At 36.7% G+C, this 18,295-nt stretch overlaps 3 protein-coding genes across 3 annotated transcripts; 2 read left to right on the plus strand and 1 right to left on the minus strand.

Annotated features, from left to right (window-relative positions):
* The first annotated feature begins 2,661 nt into the window (after nt 1–2,661).
* On the plus strand, nt 2,662–3,978 carry LOC120006999 (zinc finger protein CONSTANS-LIKE 2-like). Its single transcript, XM_038857137.1, has 2 exons — nt 2,662–3,302; nt 3,397–3,978. The coding sequence occupies exons 1-2, from the start codon at nt 2,796–2,798 to the stop codon at nt 3,580–3,582; spliced, it is 693 nt and encodes a 230-aa protein (XP_038713065.1). The 5' UTR covers nt 2,662–2,795; the 3' UTR covers nt 3,583–3,978.
* Nucleotides 3,979–9,428: 5,450 nt separating this feature from the next.
* On the minus strand, nt 9,429–11,966 carry LOC120007009 (frataxin, mitochondrial-like). The gene is made up of 5 exons (XM_038857151.1): nt 11,699–11,966; nt 11,341–11,413; nt 10,949–10,996; nt 10,768–10,862; nt 9,429–9,901 (listed from the first exon to the last, which is right to left on the minus strand). Exons 1-5 carry the CDS (start codon nt 11,935–11,937, stop codon nt 9,766–9,768), a joined length of 591 nt encoding a protein of 196 aa, XP_038713079.1. The 5' UTR covers nt 11,938–11,966; the 3' UTR covers nt 9,429–9,765.
* A 1,608-nt stretch (nt 11,967–13,574) lies between these two features.
* Nucleotides 13,575–18,211, plus strand: LOC120007559. Its single transcript, XM_038857868.1, has 5 exons — nt 13,575–13,990; nt 15,223–15,674; nt 15,773–17,018; nt 17,104–17,250; nt 17,353–18,211. Exons 2-5 carry the CDS (start codon nt 15,621–15,623, stop codon nt 17,982–17,984), a joined length of 2,079 nt encoding a protein of 692 aa, XP_038713796.1. The 5' UTR covers nt 13,575–13,990; nt 15,223–15,620; the 3' UTR covers nt 17,985–18,211.
* The last annotated feature ends 84 nt before the right edge of the window (nt 18,212–18,295 follow it).

The following is an 18,295-nucleotide window of genomic DNA, read 5'->3' on the forward strand; positions in this document are numbered from 1 at the left end:
TAGAACGAATATTACATATTTATAATTTCAAAAAATTAATTAACTTTTTTTATTATCAAAATAGCTACAAGTCTACAACAGTGCTTGTTGTAATTTTTATTTCAACAGACCCTTGACATCCCAATTTTGGGAGTTTGTGATGTGATATAAAACTTCGTTTTTTATTTCTTAAATCATTCCTAAATTTTTCTACTCATTTCAACTTTAGTTAGAATATTTTTGTAACTCACATCTCTCAATTCTCCTTAACTATTCTAGTAAGAGTGAGTAAAGGTAGTTCTCCTCCCATAATTCTCCCTTAACTATCTTTTTGTTAACTCTATATTTATTTTGATGCATTTTCTATTTTTTTCAAAAAAGAAAACAATTTTGAAACATGTTTGATTGTTGATTCTTAAACAAATCAATTGCACCTAAAAAAAATCTCCGATGAACATTATTTGCACCTCACACTTAACTAAGTACAACTCATTAACTTTCCAAAAACTCTCATCTATGAGCTCCCCACTTGTCTCTACCATTTGCCCCAATTCTTTTTCCCTCTTCTCCTTCTCCCTTTCGTTGAAGACAAAACTATTGAATCCCCTAGCCAAAACACCAGTCCCATCAGCTGAAGCAAAAGCATTAAGGGCAGGGGCACCGCCACCATAGACAGAGGTTACAGCAGTGGCATAGCCACCACCAGCACCAGTAACAATAAATGTCAACCCACGAGCATAACTCTCAGTAGCAGCATAGGAAGCAAGGGTAGATCAAGTCGAAAGACCAGTAGCATTAGTTGCTAAGACGGGTACTTCATGTGCTTCAACTCTCAAAGAAACTGCTTTTGCTTCTCGTTTTTTATTCTCGTTTCATTGTGATTATTGGAGTTTTGAGATGCTGGGATTGATGAAGATATCTAGAGAAGAATTGAGAATTAAGATTCAAGGGGTGTCGAAAGATGTGTATTCATAATTGTTATGTTTTTTATTGTGATTTATTTAGGACGGGTTATACATAATTAATTGTGGGGTTGAAATAATTTTGATCAAAATCTCACTCTCTGGTAGAGGTAATAGCACTTTTGGGTATTCAATTATTTGACTCAGTTCAACTCGAGAACTCATTTTTCAAACGTTTCAAGTTAGGAATCGAAAATTCAAATTTATTTCAAACCACCTACACCGACAGCTTTCTGCCTTTTCGGGCAAACAATTTGATAAGCATTTTCACTGCTCAAAAGGTCTGCAAACTGACCGAGTGACTAAGTTGGAACAATTCTAATTTTCGATTCCCAACTTGAAACGTTTGACAAATAGATTACCTAGTTGAACTGTATCAAATTATTAAGTACTCAAAAGTGTTATTACCCGCTCTTTGGTATAATACTATAGTGGACGCACTTAAACACTTCGTCACACTAGCCAATGGAGTCGACAGTGGTAGTCATTCGCTCAACAAGCACGTGAGCATTGTCGTTTCTTATAAGAAGATTTGCAGAAGCCGAAACTGGTGGCCAATTGAGCAAGGAATGCATGCGGGGCCAAAAAACGTACACGTAGTCGAAAAACGAATCAAGAGTGGCCCACGTAGTTGATCCACTGTAGTGCACCATATCAAGCCACGTAAGCAAATCCGAATCAATCTCCACTGCACGGGGATGACACGTCACCAAGAGATTAAAAATAGTCTTCAATCAAAACAAAGCTGAAGGGCGAGAAGTCCAATACCTCCTGACGTATACGAACCGCAGAAAGGTTTGCTGTTTGCTCCCTTATCGGCCAACACCTGGCGGCGAGGGTCACCACAACTGGGTGATTTTAATTCACACACAACCCCACGCTGTGTTTTTATATTGGGATGAGAGATTCTAATTCTTGATTTCAATTCTCCCTCTAAAATGATGATTTTATTTTTTAAAATACAATATTATAATTTATAAGTTAGGAATTAATGTTAAAGATTTAGGTTTAGGGTTTACGATTTATTTTTTAGGGTTTATGATTTATTCTTTAGGGTTTACCTATTTTTGTTCAAAACCAACTATATTATAAAATTATGAATACAAAACTACCCAATTACACATTTTTATTATCGATTTAATATATTTTTGAAAGAGAGATGAAGCCCATAATTGAAACTCACCATCTCACCCGTTCATATTACACTAAGAAAAAAATGAACGAATACCTGCATTAGAAATAAATGTAGTGTCCTGAGGTCGGACACAATATTCAGTTTGTTTATTAAATTCAAAAAATTATGTGAATTCTCACCAAAGTAAATAGACTAGAAGTATGATAAAATGATTAAGAAACTACAGTGATTTTTATTGTTGGAGCATTTCAACAAGAAAAATAATGATTTTCTTTTATTAGAAGCATCATAATATATAAAACAAGAGAAAGACTAAAGATTTTGCCCCAAAATCTCAACCACTACCCCGAAAATTAATAATTTCGGTGTTACGAATACCATTTATTTGGAGACATTCTAAATTTCAGAATTTCTAATTTTCATGTTTCGATTTAAATGTTTAAAATTGACAGAATTTATAACTGTGTAAGGGAAAAGTAGGCGAAAGTCCTGAAGGGTAAATTTGTAATATAGACCAAAAGGAGGGCTGTTTCTGTAAGTGACGGCAACTTGCCATTCTTTTCTTTTCGTCTGCCTAACCCATATACCATCCTCGAATTGTCCAGTAGAGAGAGAAAATTCCGACAAAGCAGAGCCAGAAAAATCTGGGGAAACTGGGAAAGAGGAATACAAGAAAACTCCACTGTTGAAGAGTAGTTGGTGCTATAGAGAGTTGAAGGATGAAGAGCTGTGAGCTTTGCAAGACTCCGGCGACGACTTACTGCGAATCAGACCAGGCGAGCCTGTGCTGGAACTGCGACGCGAAAGTTCACGGAGCGAACTTTCTGGTAGCGAGGCACTCGAGGACTCTTCTCTGCCGCGCGTGCCAGTCTCCGACTCCGTGGAAAGCCTCCGGTGCCAGGCTTGGCAGCACTGTTTCCGCGTGCGAGAGATGCGTAAATGGGACGAACGAAGGAGATGAAGAGAGTGAAGCGGGTAATGATGATGACCTCGATACCGAGGATGAAGATCTTGATCACGAAGAGGAGGTTGATGTTCAAGATGAGGATGGTGATAATCAAGTGGTGCCGTGGTCTTCTTCCACAACACCGCCTCCGGCTGCGAGTTCCTCAAGCAGCGAAGATTCGGTTACCAGGATCTCTGGTTCTGACACGGTAGCTTTTGAATCAATAAACAGTTTCACTTTGAAGAGAGTGCGAGAGAATGATTCCGATCTTCGCTTTCAGGTCAGTACTTGTTAGCAATTTGGGCTTCTTCTTTCGGCCAATAATTTTGTATTTGTTTTAAATTTCTTTTTCTTGTGTCTCGATGATATTGCAGGAGGAGGAATTCAACTGTTCATCTTCTCGTCTAAATTACGTATCGCCGTTGACAGCTCAGGCACATCAGTCAAAAAATTACGGCGAAGCTACCTCTGGCGGCTCCACAAGGCGTCGTAGAAATCAAGGGGCTGAGCAAGATACGCAGTTGAAAGATCAGGATCGGGCCGGGTCGAGATCCATGTAATCACCGCGTCGCTGAAGCGATTTCATGTTCGTTGACGGTCTTACTTTTTTGCGATCTTAGCCGTCCGGATATTGTGAGGAGGTTTCGTGATAATTTTTAATTTTACCTCTCTTTACTAACAGAAGTGGTGATCTTGGATTTAGCATTCCTTAATTTGTACTAATCAGATATCTTCTCTGTAATTTGTTTGTTGATTGTGATTTTGATTTTCACCATGAAAGCCAGCTTTTGTTTCTCTGGTTTGATATTGGTTGTGATATGCGCCTTTCATCATTGGTTTAGGCATACTGGAAACGCTGTCGTATTGTAACAAGTGTTGGTCTTTGTAAACTTATTATATGTGTAGTTTACAAATGCATTTCGTCTATCAAAATAAAATTAGCTTCATCTGTTTCACCAATTTATTTTTTTTAGTACAGAGGGAGAGGGTGTAAAGGTTCGAACTCAAAACCTCTATGAAATATCATGCATGCAAGTATCATTTGAATTGCCCGTGGTTCTCCATCTGTTTTACCAATTATATGAAAGAACAATGACATTAACTAACCAAAAGACTGGAATTTTTAATGTTAGTTGAGTCGAATTAATAATGGCAAAGGTGATTAGTTTAATAAGTTGAACAACTTCGGTGTTATATGGAGTAGGAAGTTCCTATATTTTGAACAATTTGTTTATCAAAATTTTTTAAATTTAGTAAAACAGGTTGAATGTTTGTGGTGACCTGTACAATGACTTCTATCACAGTGACTCTTCTGCTTGATGGATATGGTTAATCATCAGCCACACAAAAATGTCAGGAATCACATAATGGCATGACCACAATTGGTAGGCCTCTCAGATTTCTAGATAAAGGCTTACAAACAATGTTGGAGTTTTTTACCAAAATAACATTCTTACTGAGAATAGGAGATAGCCTAGTTGGTCAGGTTGTCTGCCCAGGACCTTGAGGTTCAGGGTTCTATTCTCACCAGGGGGTTTAGGATTTGGGTAGTTTTCCATCCGCAGTGGTGGCCTTCATGCCCCTCGGGCATGGTTTAGCGTGTGTGTGGCCTGTGAGCCTTCAAAAAAAAAAAAAAAAAAAAAAAACATTCTTACTCAAAATATGTCCCAATATAACACCTGAGTGAAAATATTTCCCAAAATAACACTACACGTCACTATTAGTAACGTGTTCTTTGGAAATTTTAAACGATCACGCCATCAGAGATGGCGTGATCTAATTAACATTGGTCACTTCATTGGCAATGGAGTGACTAATAAATATTTTCATTCACGCCAACTATGTTGGCGTGAATCATATTTTTATGATGATCACGCCAACACAGGCGTGAATGAACAAAATAAACACATATATATGTATCTACATATATACATCTATATACATACATACATATATATATATATATATATATATATATATTGTGATGGGTCTCACAGAAAATTTATGGTCCCCACTTTTGTTTTGTTTTATTACAATCATTGGATTTGAAGTTCACAAAGTTGGTTCACATACGATAATTCCTCTATATGTGTGTGTATATATATAGGAATTTTCCTATGTGAACCAACCTTGTGGACTAAAATCCAATGGTTGTGATAAAGTACAACATAAGTGAGGGCCACATATTTATTATGGGACTCACCATATCTATCGTTAAAAAATAAGTCTTACAAAGAACACGACATTGGCAGTGGCGTGTAGTGTTATTTTGGGAAAAACTTTCACTTGAGTGTTATATTGGGACATATTATGAGGGAGAGTATTATTTTGACAAAAAACTCAACAATGTTGTGACCAATCTTGATCTTATTGGTTTAGTTTTTTAATTAGTTAATTAGGCGTCGGTTAGGGAGATATTTATAGTTGTTCAATTAGTAAAAAATATCTGGGGATCCGGAGTGGAAACGTGTTGAATATTGTCCTTACATCTTTTTAATACATTAATGTAAAATGTAGCGTTTGTGGCCGGCCATCACATCAAGTGCGTGTTAGCTTTGTGTGGATTGGGAACTTGGAATTCTATTACTTTATTCAAAACAGAAACTCTATTGTGGTCAAGAGAGGCTCAACCGCTCAAGCATCATTAGGGTGGAAAAAAAATCGATTTCGGGTCTATATGTTATCATACGAAATATTTACATTATAAATTTTAATTTGGATTGGATTTCGGACATACTTAATTGATCAAATCCGGATTGATTTAAATTCGAATAAGTAAATTGGATAATAACCTAATCTAAGTTAGGGTATGAACAAATAAATCAAACTAAATTTATGCATTTGGACCCTGATCCGTTTTTAAATCTAACAAAATTTTTGTATTTGGACATATGTGACTTATGTTCAAACTTGAGTTAATCCGTGTTGACCAGATATTGTCATTCATATCAGATAAAGTTTTGACACCCCTAACCATCATAAATGCTCTCATCAACCAATAATAGAGGGTTAAATCCTTTTCTTTTGAGAAATTTATTGATCACTTGGGAGAAGAGGAAATAAAGGAAGTTGATATGACATACGAACTGTGGATATGAGTTGTTGTGGTGGAGGTTTGTCAGAGGGAAAAAGGAGGTTTTTTTGTGGTGGTGGTAAAAAGACAACAAATCAGATGATCAAATTCAATGCCACTCTTTTGTGAGAAGCTATGGAGAGATAAGGTGATTACATGGAGAGATAAGGTGATTTCTCACATTATCATAATAGACGTCAATCAATTGGATAAGGAGTGGTCAGCTTGAAAGTATGTTGTGTAACTGTTGGTTAGCTAAGGTTTGTTCAAGACAGAGACTGATTAAAAACTCCCAGTATATTATGCTTATCACAATTGAAGACTAGCTAGAATAATTATTATCATTTACTAACAGACAACGTTTTGTATTCATCTTTGGGTAGTTCAAATGACTATCGTGACTGTTGAGTAAACTGAACAATCACATGAGATAAGAGTGAAGAGTCTGTACAGTGCTACGATGGTTGAGGTCAATATCTGTATAAAGTAGCTTGTTATTTGTCTCTATATTCTCAATTTTATCTGTGGTTACATGCTTTTGAAACTCTCAGAATAACCGTACAGATGTCATGGATTCCTTCGTTGATTGATCTTAGGATTCTTTTGATGGTGATTGATTGGAGATATTAATTTAATCAGGAGCGTCCATTTGGGATTCCATGTTTCCTTATTTTGAGTCATAGAGTTTGTCGTTGTCGAGGCACTCCCCATGTTACGTTGTTCTTGGGAAAATGTCTCATTGCATGTGTGTTAAATCAAAACTGGCGTTCATGAATCATGATTTTAATGCACAAACAAATTAAAAGAAACTTATTTTACACAATACTTCATATAGTGTTCGAGTTTGCGGTTGGGTGTGTGTTGCGAGATTCTTATGACAAATTAGTGGTTGTTGCGGCAATTCCAATAGGTCTCCTGCATTTAGTTGATAGCGCAGAACTTTATGTCATCAGATAAAGAATCAATTTATCCATCTCTTTCAATTTAGTGATTGCAACGATCATTTAGCGATTTGAAGGGGCTAATGGAGGATATTCAACGAAGGGGTTAATGGAAGATATTCAATCTACGAATCTCTGTCTGAATGAAAACGATAGTATAATTCAAAAAATAAGTTTTCCTAGGTAATCTCATGTTTCTATAGTTTCTTCTGAATTTTAATAATGTTGCCCATTGTATTACTAAATTTGTTCTAAGTTACTCTAATCCGTGTGTATGAATTGCGTCCTATGAGCCATATTGACTATAAGAGATTGTAATGACAAATTTTTGCCAAATGATTCTTAATGATATACAATTCTTCCTCTTAAGAAAAAGAAGATTAATATTTTCTTAAGATAGATATTTTATAATATATTCTTGTCAACAAGCAAAAAAAAATAAAGATACTAACAATTAAAATCCAATTATCCGTTACTGAGCATATCAAGACGTTGATATCAACCGGCTTATTCAGCTCAGACGTGTCGATTACAGTGAACTCGGGGCATTTCCAAATTCACTCTATCTTAATGTATGTGTTTGGCAGTGTGTTGTAACTGTGTTCAGTTGCAACACACCTCACAGCACCACAGTTTTTTGTGACACGTCAAACAGCTTTTGCGTTCTAACTCACCTCACAGCACCACAGCTTTTTACCTCACAGCACCTCACCACACTCCCAAACACTTACAATATATGTTGACTTGTCCTACGTAATCAAATTAGGTCAATTATTGTATTTTAGATTAATGTACAAGGTAAACCTTGAGTGATTTTATATTAATATTATTAGTCATCTAATATAAATGTAATTTTGATACGTCAAACGCACTGCACCACAGTTTTAAAATGTAATCTAATATGAAGGAGAGTAGGTTCAATGAATCTACTAATATTGTCAAAGTTCCAGGATGGAGTAACAACTTGACCAAACAGGACTCTAGCCACAATAAGTGAAACTGCAACTTTGACTTTGAACTGATAATTAATCCTGTAACACTAACCCTCCACGTCACCTAATCATTTTTGCGAGTTGAAAAACCATACTTCTTTTACTCGTCAACATAAATAGCTTTCTTCTCAAAAAGATTTAATATAATCCACGTCAGATGCATGAATGTTTACATCTCATGCCAAAACTAGCTGATGCTGAGAAAAAAAACGTTTACCTGCCTGAGTCTGGGATAAGAGCTACGTTTCGTAGAGCGAGAAGATTAATTTTCAATACTAATGTAAAAACTGTGAAAAAAAAAACTACACTTAAAGCCAATGTTATCAGACTCGACCCGTGCATCAACCCGTGGAAGAAATTTTGAAGGCTCAACCGGTTAACCCGAAGGGTCAAGGGGTTGAACCGCATGTTTTTTTAATTAATTAATTTTATTTATAAATATTAATAAATAAATATTAACTTAATTATGTGTCGTTTTATATCAATTACTAAATAGATCAACAATGATAATTAATTAATTTAAGATAGAAAGAAAAAAATATAGTAATATAATATCATACTTGACAGTAATAAACATGGTATTGAAATTAGTTTTAAGAATTTTCATAAAAAACAGTTATAAACTTACAATAATATAAAAAAAGTTATAAAAAAAATTTATTATTAAAGTAGTGAGAAAATAAAAAACAAAATGCTTCAAGCCAAAGCAAATATGGGACCCACGCCTGTCATGGGCCCATCAATCCATGAAGTGAATCATGATTGAACAATTTTCAATTAATTTATTGTTATATCTTTTTTGATTTTCTCTCTTTGGTGGGAAATCCCACATCGAAAGTCTTACAAAATTTATCACCACAAGCTTAACATAAAAGAATGACAGGTAGAAGGTTTGTAGGTAAAATATTTCGACTTAAATGCTGAGTGCTTCGATATAAAAGTTATAATTTTTGAAAAGGTTTTTAACCCGTGAGTCGTTAAACCGTGCGGTTCAAGAATCAACCGCGGGACATACCGGTTTGACACGGGTCAATTGCTTGTTCGGTTCAACATGAGGATCGACCCGGCATAGATGAAAATTGTTGGTTGAACCGGTCCGACCGGTGGGCCGGGCCGGTTCTGATAACACTACTTAAAGCAATATAATATGCTATGAGGTATTTGACGAACTAAAAGCTAACCATCCGCTTACCAAAACGGGCACAAGCCCATAGGAGGTGCCATTTTCAAACTACCTCATAAAAGCTAATCATAGCACTGAAAAATTGAAAATCACAAGGATGAGAACGGACATTGATGATATTCCTACGAGAATGTACAAAATGTCAAAGAGGAATGCTACGAGTAAGAGACCCATGCTTGGACACCCATGGAAAGAATATGCTCTATGTAAAAGGTAATTGTCTGAAAGTTGCCCATCTTTATAACATATTATGCTACACAGCATACATGTATTACAATGTTGCATTATGATCTTTTTGAGATACTGATCTCCAAACCAATTGCCAATACAAATTATAGGCAAAGAAGCATTGATATATCATTCATAAATTATGATGCTGGCAGCTGGACAAGACTTCAAATACATTTCTTGGATAAAAAGAAAAAAAGGGATCCAAATCTAAACATAGATAAATGGTGAAGCTAAAACCGTAAACATAGATATTCTACTAGCATGCAAGTGCTGCTGATAAAAAGAGATAAATCAAAGTATGGGTATGTGATAGAACATGCAGTTCAAGAAAAGCTGAGGCTGATAGGTTCGTCGCATAGTTGCTTCAACTCACTTTCAAGTACTTCATACAATTTTGCTCCTGTTCTCCTATAAACCCAAGTTTGAACGTCTTTATCCCAATCAAACCTGGATGGACCACTGCATAAAACTTAAATTTCAGATTACAAAGACAATTTGAGAAACACAGTGCAGGGTATATAACAAAAATAATGGATGTCATTAAAGATTTCAAATCTTGTTGATATGCAACTCCATTCTCTATGATGCCTTTCATGATACCTCATTACACAGGATTTCAGAATTTCGGCAAACAAACAATGAACATCACTAACCTGTCACTGATGATGGAATCAAAACAAATGGGTAAGACAACCATATCTGCTGATATAAATATATAGTGAAGGCGTCAATCAAACTTAAGGAGTATATACGTCAAATATCCTCTAGTCACCAGCTTTTGACTTAGTTTAGAGTCCTACAAATAGACTTGACTTGACACCATATCCAATCATTTGAAGGGAATCGATGCTTATATTTGCCAGCTCAAGGAAGAAACTGTTAAAAATCATCTTCTTCATTGCACATGGACTAGGAAGACTTGGGACTATGCTTTAAATCTTCTGGGATTATCATGGGTAAAAGGCTTACAGCTCAATGTTTCAACAAGGAGCTTAGCGAGCTGTATTGCTTTTTTAGATCAAAGAAGCGGAACAAGAAGCGGAACAAGATAACAATCACTCATTAACCATCTCTTGGAAAGTTTAGTTGGGAAGAAACTAAAATGCCTTTGAAGACAATGAAAAAAATATACTTGCTTAAAACTCTTAATTTCTGATTCAATATAAATTGTAACCTTGATATTCGCTCTTTCTTGGATGGCATAAAATAATTCTTCCACACCATCTTGGTGCTATACAATAAATTCTCATTGAAAACAAAATTAAATAAAGCAGAAAAAAAAAGTATACAAATTCAAAACTTTAGAAGGCAAGAACCATTCATACCTCACTGGGGAAGACAACCAAATTTGTCTATTTGGAGTTTGTTTGTTCAACACATAAGTGCCCAAAGCCCCAAGCTTTACAGTTAAAACATCACTCTATTAAATGCAAACACAAACTATATCAGACAATTTAAACCTTCAGAGATAGTACCCCATCTTCAAACACTAATAAACAGATTTACCCCGTAGTCTACGTCAAATCCATCAATTTGGACATCATCACCATATTCCTGCTCAGCACCAGATTTCATATAAGAATTAGAATAAACATCCCAATCAAGTGGCAAAAGAGAATTCCTCGAGCCATGCATGGAAGAAACCAAAAATACTTCTGAGATCAATACCCAAATTCACTCCACACACAACACAAATCAAAATTCAAAAAATACACTGGGTTGGTGCAGGATTCTGCATGTCAAGTGCAACACAAAATTAAAGGTCATTTACTTAAAAATTTTGAACACGGACATATAACAGTTTGTAGCACCTATATGGAAATAGCTAATAGCAGTATTGGCGTATTGCCACAAGAGCACACAACGATGCAAACATTTCGAAATAAGAAGAGAAATACCTCAAGTTTCTCTTGCAGGTCATGGATTGTCAAATCAGCTAGTCTTTGAAAATCTTCCTCCTGCAGAAGAGAACTGTATTAAAATTAATCATTAGAATAATTACCCAAACTTACACGAATACAAGGAAAATTTCACTCATGTATGAATTAAAAATTAAAAATAATAGAAAAAACAAGTGTAATCTACTTCAATGCCAGGTATTCACCAAAATATTACATCTCCTAATTCAAAATTGACAAAGAAACCTCAAAAACCCTCTTTTCTCTGCTACCAAAACAGAACAGATGCTAAAATTCACGGTTTGATTTTTGTTGAAATGAATAAAAAAACGAAAAAACAAGACTGGCTAGTGAGTACCGGTAATCAATGGTGGCAGGGCCTTCGGCGTCGTCGAGATTGAAAGGACGAGAGCAGAAGTTTCTGGAAGAGGAAGACGAAGGAAAGACATCAGTGTTTGATATAACAAGGAGACTAACAGAAGCTTCAGGACGCAAAGCGCGAGATCTCTGAACTGAAGAAGAAGGATAAGGTAGAGAAGGACATCGAGATTTAACAATTCTTGATAATCTTCTCATGGAAAGCAGCTTTGAAGCCATTAGTAACCGCAACCGGAAGACGGAGTGTCGGGTGCAGACATCTATGTCCATACCAAAACTTAGTATAAGGATGTAGATGGGCCTGGATCTGGGCCAAGGCAACAGCAGTAATGGGCTGGGTCCAGCAGGGTTTTTCTTAGCCCATTAAGTAACGGGCTTATAACCATAAAATGAATATTAAGCCCTAATGACCTTTGGGCATTCAACGCGAAATAGGCAAAAATATTGGTCTATAAGGTTACCTCTTGTTGTCCGTAAGAAATTGTGATGGTAATTGGAATGAAATGGTAATGATAATTGTCATTACAATGATATGTTTGGTTGCATCATGAATATTGATAGTAATAATGGATTACAACGTTTGACATGCAAAATATATTTCGGAATGAAATGTCAATAAAGTATTTATTGATCGAAATATTTAATGTGTTTGTCTTTATCTCTTCATAATCAAGTCATGATAATTTGTCAAATAAAATCAAGTAATATATTATTGAATTATCATATGTTATATTATTATATATATTTTTACTACACTTTTAACAAATATTTGAACAATTATTGTAGAATAAAACACCTTAAACAATGTTTATAAAATAGATATAATAGATTAATAGTAAAAGTCAATAGTTGATTATTTAACTCGGAGTGAGAATGATATCACGCACATCAAGGGAATGAATATTCTCATTACCACTTATCTGTGGATGATTCGTCCATAATGATATCACGTACATAAAGAGAATGATTATTCTCATTATCACCCCTCATTTGTGGGTGGTCCTGACTTCGATATCATCTTATAATTTGGGCTCTCACATAGACATAACAGTTTGTCCACGTTGAACGCAATGGGTCCTCACGAATTTTTCTCCATGGGTTACGTTAGGGAGACCCAACCCAACTGACCTCTAAGATTTATTTGAAAAATTGATTGTTATGCATTAAGTTGGTTGGTCCACGTTATATGTTGGATCATATTCTAACAATAACCCGATGTGAGAGTTTTAACACCATTCTTTGGTGAAAGGGTATACCAAACGTTTAAATGTTTGACATTTACACACCACTGCTTTAGTATGAAAGACTAGAATTCAATCCACCGACCTGACCTTTGAGCCTAGTTTGTTCGCGTCCTATATACCTGGTGCTTTAGTGTGTGTGTGTATATATATATATATATATATCCAAAATTATTGTCCTTTTGACAAGAATTTCTTAACTACGGATTATACGATCATAATGAAATATAATTTTAATTAATATCTTTACTAAAAAATTAATGACGTTCAAAAATTATTTGGCCTTGCTAAGTATCAGGTGATTAGGTTAGTTATCAGGAGGTGCCTTCTTGGTTGTGCTTTGATGATCTGCACATGAAAAGAAGTGGCTCGGTACCTCGATTGTGTCTTGATCGGCAGCTCGATGAGAGTTTGTTCGATATCTTGGTTTCACGTTTGTATTTTTATACCACGTGTCATCATTAAGTAGATGGTATTTTTGGTACCATAAAAAACATAAAAAAGAGGAAATAAATAAAGGAGTCTTTATTTATTTTTTAAAAAGAAAAACGAAAATATGCAAACCACCAAAATTCTAGAAAGAGAGAGACATTCCATTTTCTTTTGTGGTGATCCGATTCGATAGAGCGACAAAGTTTGCGTTGCACCCGAAAAACAACACAACACAACGCGCACCCTTCCTTTAATTTTGTGCCTTTTTTTATGCTGTAATGAGTCCCGATCGGAATCATATTCCTCATATCGCAACCAACCGAAGCTCGCCAGTCGTAGCAACCAAACATAGCAGTTTGTCAATTCATGGGGAAGGTGACATTCCGTTCCGGATAGACTTGGGTTTCGGTTTGGCAATCAGAGCCGTTGATTTTGGCATAATATATATTCGTATTCTAGGGTTAGCGTTTAACTGGCCATGCCTCTCTCACGCCGTCCGTTGAAAGCAATAATAGAATAGTCAGATACATATAACAGTAATAACGCTCTTTTTCTCTTGGTTGCCCTCTCTTACAGGAACTCAATCTGGCTAGAGTTAGGTAAGATCTCTCGATTTGGGTTTTCTTTTTTTAGTTTTCTTCGTTCAATGATTAATTGTTTGTTATTCATTACTTGCCGTTGAATATGATTCTAAGATTGTATTTGTCAGTGTTTTGCTTGTTTCATTGGTTATTCTTTGCCCTCAATTCAAGTTCTTCATCTATTTTATAATCAAGGGTTGAATTCGCGTATGCTGATGGTGATTACTAGTTATCCGGAAATCTTAGTGAGAGTCAATTTTGCATGGTAGTTGAGCTTTTTGTGTGTTTGATTTGTATGCTGTATGATAGGTTCACTTTTTGTATGTTTTCTCTTGTTCGAGAGATTTGCTGCTAATTACGTTTCCCCTGTGTTGTTCAAGTTCTTTTGAGGCAAGCTCGAGATCTGCCCTTATTGAAGAATGTCCAATTAGGAGAAGAATGTTCAATTCTGAGATATTGAATTTTTTTTGGATTTCATGGCTGCTCGCAGTTTCTACATTATATTTTATTTGGTTTCCATGCTCAGGTCATAGGCTTAAATTCTTCTGCTGTTAGCTGCGATTTGTTTTGGCTCTAGTTTCCCATTTCCGGTTGCAATCCTTGTTTTGGTTGTTGATAGATCCTTGCAGGCTTATGCAAGGAGGGGAAGAGGGTAGTTTGGTAATTTTACAGTGCTGAGTGAGCAGAGTTGTTATGTAGGGAAGTTTGTTATTTAGGTGGAGCATCATCCTGGATTGAAGCCAAAATATCATTTGGCTTGTGTATTGGAGGTGCTAGCTCCTCGAAAGCTAGCTGACCATAGTCTTATTTTCTTCATCAATCACAGTCCTATCAATTTCCTCTTTATTCCAAACTCTAGCTACTGTTTCCTGTGTTCTGTTGGACTTGGTTCTTATCGGTTGTCAATAAGAACCAATTGGTTTAAAGCCTTACGGAAGCTTGTATGGAATATCCTCTTTTCTATCGCAGCATTCTGGAAACAGTTGGATTGGACATCTAATGTCGGAAAGGTTGAGAGGAGAATGAAAACAACATATGACTTGATTAAACTTCCATTCCATGTTTTTTTTTTCTGTGTTCATGTCCAAAGATTTAACAATGCTATTTTCTGCTACGTTGATCTTTGTAGTTTCCACCATATATCCTTGAAAGTTGCAACTAGAGTTACACAGTGAAGTTGATGTATCTTTCACAATTTTTTGTTGTATAAGCCAGGCTCTGATCTTTTCGGGTTTCCATTTAACTTGTAGGCCAGTATCTCTTATCCACTCAAGAGACAGGAGTTTCCTACTCCGCAAAGGTTTCTTTCATTCTGGCAGCTACAACAAAGTCTAGCTCTACTCGCACCTCTAGGTGGGTGTGGGGTGAAAACGAGGGAGTGATATTGGTTTGTGTTTTACGAAGATCAAGATCATCACACATTTGGAGATTGAGTCGTCTTTCAGAGGGTCTATCCCTTGATTATGGCTAAGGTTCCTGTTTGAGAAGTCCTGGAAGCTTGATAGTACAATTTCATATTTTCGAAGCAACTTATTCTGATTTGGAGTTAAAGAAATCAATGAGTTTTACTGCACAGGTGATCTGTTGATTTTGCATGTAATGCACAAGTAGGTTGAGTGTGGATGTAGTTCTCATCAGTATCTCCAGAATGTTTAGGTTTTCATGCTTCCACGCTCATGCAAATAATTCTCACAAGCCAAAGGTAAGTAAATAATAAATTTGCATCTTTGGCACCACGATTTAGTGGTTGTAGTCATTTTTCTTGGCTCTTTCTTACTTGAGTTTTTATTTATCCATCAGAAAATGGTTCAGCCATCTAGTGAAACAGTGCATAAGACTTTGCAAGATATTCCCCAAATTCAAGCTCCCAAGCCATCATCTGATTATACTGTTTTAAACTCATCAGCACAACCTTGTAGTCCAACTGGAGACTGCAGTCATCATGTCACAAGTTCACCAATTTCGGTTGAACGTGGCTGGAAATCAGAGGAAATTAAGGGCAAACTCACTCCGGAGAGAGATACTGGGTTCCTTTCAAAGGGCCGTCTTATGAAAAGCCAGTCTCTTGGAAGTGGACTATGCCTGGAGGGGAGAAATCATGGTGACAACAATACCGAGGATGAGACAGATCAAGAATTCTCTTCTAGCGTGCTACCAGAAGGCAGTAGGGATCCAGGAGTAAGCCCCAGCAGTGAGCATCGAATGGGCATGAACTCGGATTCTATCCACATAAGTTCTGATCATGTTGATAATATAGCAATCTTCTCAATTGGAGATACTCAGCATTTGGAGAAAGGTGGCCAGGAAACTTCTGATAACGTCTTATCTGGTGAGCATGCTAATGATTCAGGTGACCCCTCACCTCGCAGCCCTCTTGTCATCGTCAAATCTCATTCTTTGTGCAACCTTGGTCACTTGTCACCCACTTCTGGAAAATGTTCTCCTTTCAAACCGTTAGTGCAGCAGTCGAGATCTTCTGATGACCTACATGTTTTAAATACGAGGCAGAAAGAAATTTCCACCCATGAGTTTGAAGCACGGATACTTCAAGAGCAAGAATATGAAAAGGAGCATGAAACTGATAAAAACAACTTTGAAGCTTCTGTTGATGATGGTTATAATTCCTATAATTATTCTGCTGTTGCTAAGGACTGGATAATACCAGCCACCAATGAGGTATTTGGAAAGAACATCCAAGGTGAATCTTCCTTTGAGCGGTGGCAAGAGTTTCCAAGCAAGAATTTTAAGATCAAGCGCATTGAGGAGTGGGTTAATGATCTTCAATACTGTAGCCCACTTGAAGAGGCTAATGAATCTTCCCCTTGTAACAATCAGGTGAATGGAGATTCAACTGTCTCTAATGGTCTGACCACTTCAAAAGTGGATAGTAGGGTCACGCCTAGCATGGAAGCTGCCAAAAGATACATTTCTTCTTTGAGTGCCTTTGCAACCACAGCTCAGTTGTCAAATCATGGGTTGGTAGTGATTCCATTTCTTAGTACATTTGTAAGTCTGAGGGCACTTAATTTGTCAGGGAATGCCATAGGTTTGTGTTTCAAGCTGTGAACAACTTTCTATTGGTGATTTATTTTTGTGAACTGATTACTTACTTGCTTTCATACTCTTTCCAGTGAGAATTACTGCGGGTGCACTACCTCGTGGACTTCATGTTTTGAATCTGTCAAAAAACAGCATCACCACCATTGAGGGGTTACGTGAACTTACTCGACTTCGCGTGCTGGATTTGAGCTACAATCGGATATTGAGAATAGGACACGGTATATCATATGCTGCAGTCCAATTTTATAATGTCTAAATTCGTGGCATTGTTTGTTTTATGAGCTATTATTAATTTACTTCTCCTTTGTTTTTGGTGCAAGGTCTGGCTTCTTGTTCCTCTCTCAAAGAGTTATACCTGGCTGGAAACAAGATTAGCGAGGTGGAGGGGCTTCATCGTCTCTTAAAACTGACTGTGCTGGATCTGCGCTTCAATAAGATTTCTACAGCCAAATGTCTTGGCCAGCTTGCTGCTAACTACAATTCCTTGCAAGCAATCAGCTTGGAAGGAAACCCAGCCCAGAAGAATGTTGGAGATGAACAACTGAAGAAAACTTTGCAAGGCCTTCTTCCACATCTGGTTTATTTTAATCGGCAGCCTATTAAAGTCAGCACTTTAAAGGATGTTGCAGACAGAGCAGTTCGACTTGGAATTAGTGCTCGTCAAGGTGATCGTGGCCTTAGATTAGAAAACAAGGGTACGAGGAAAGCTGGCCATGGTCTAGCTGCACAACGGCCATCATCTTCTTCAACTCTTGGTCGTAAAAGTCAAGCTGTCGTGTCACCAAAACGATCCAGAGGCAGGCGTGTCCGCCTACCCCCACCTCCAAGTGGTACGAAAGCAACCACAGGGGATCAGCATCACCACTATGATTTTGGCGACAGACTTCTTAACCTCAAGTCAGAGTTATCAATTCGAAGGAGTCGAAGTGAAGGAACATTGGGAGCACTCTGAGATGATATCTTGCGATATTACACTGGAAGGCATGTCTCTTGGTTGTTGGTTGTTGGTTGTGGTCTCTGTCAGCTTTTAATATTAGTCCAAAGATATTTCATAAGCTTTTTGCCTTTTTGTTGGGAAACATGGTATGATTTTTAGTCATTGAGTTGAGTACTTAAATTTTCTAGCATTAGTTGTTTTATCTACTCTTTACGGATGATATTGGCCTGTTGGAAAATAAATTTTGAAGCTTACTTTTGCTCATACAGTAATATGCTGATTATGTCGCAGATTTTTTTGAATGTTGCTTATTTGTCCGGTGGGTA

This window comes from Tripterygium wilfordii, chromosome 10, assembly GCF_013401445.1.
Source record: "Tripterygium wilfordii isolate XIE 37 chromosome 10, ASM1340144v1, whole genome shotgun sequence".
Taxonomy (NCBI): Eukaryota; Viridiplantae; Streptophyta; class Magnoliopsida; order Celastrales; family Celastraceae; genus Tripterygium; species Tripterygium wilfordii.

Coding starts and splice junctions, on each gene's coding strand:
- LOC120007559 (XM_038857868.1), top strand. CDS start 15,621: ATGTTTAGGTTTTCATGCTTCCACGCTCATGCAAATAATTCTCACAAG. Junction 15,675..15,772: donor ATAATTCTCACAAGCCAAAG/GTAAGTAAATAA, acceptor TTTATCCATCAG/AAAATGGTTCAGCCATCTAG. Junction 17,251..17,352: donor GATATTGAGAATAGGACACG/GTATATCATATG, acceptor TTTTGGTGCAAG/GTCTGGCTTCTTGTTCCTCT.
- LOC120006999 (XM_038857137.1), top strand. CDS start 2,796: ATGAAGAGCTGTGAGCTTTGCAAGACTCCGGCGACGACTTACTGCGAA. Junction 3,303..3,396: donor ATTCCGATCTTCGCTTTCAG/GTCAGTACTTGT, acceptor ATGATATTGCAG/GAGGAGGAATTCAACTGTTC.
- LOC120007009 (XM_038857151.1), bottom strand. CDS start 11,937: ATGGCTTCAAAGCTGCTTTCCATGAGAAGATTATCAAGAATTGTTAAA. Junction 10,863..10,948: donor GATTTGACGTAGACTACGGG/GTAAATCTGTTT, acceptor TGCATTTAATAG/AGTGATGTTTTAACTGTAAA. Junction 9,902..10,767: donor TGGTTGTCTTCCCCAGTGAG/GTATGAATGGTT, acceptor AGTTTTATGCAG/TGGTCCATCCAGGTTTGATT.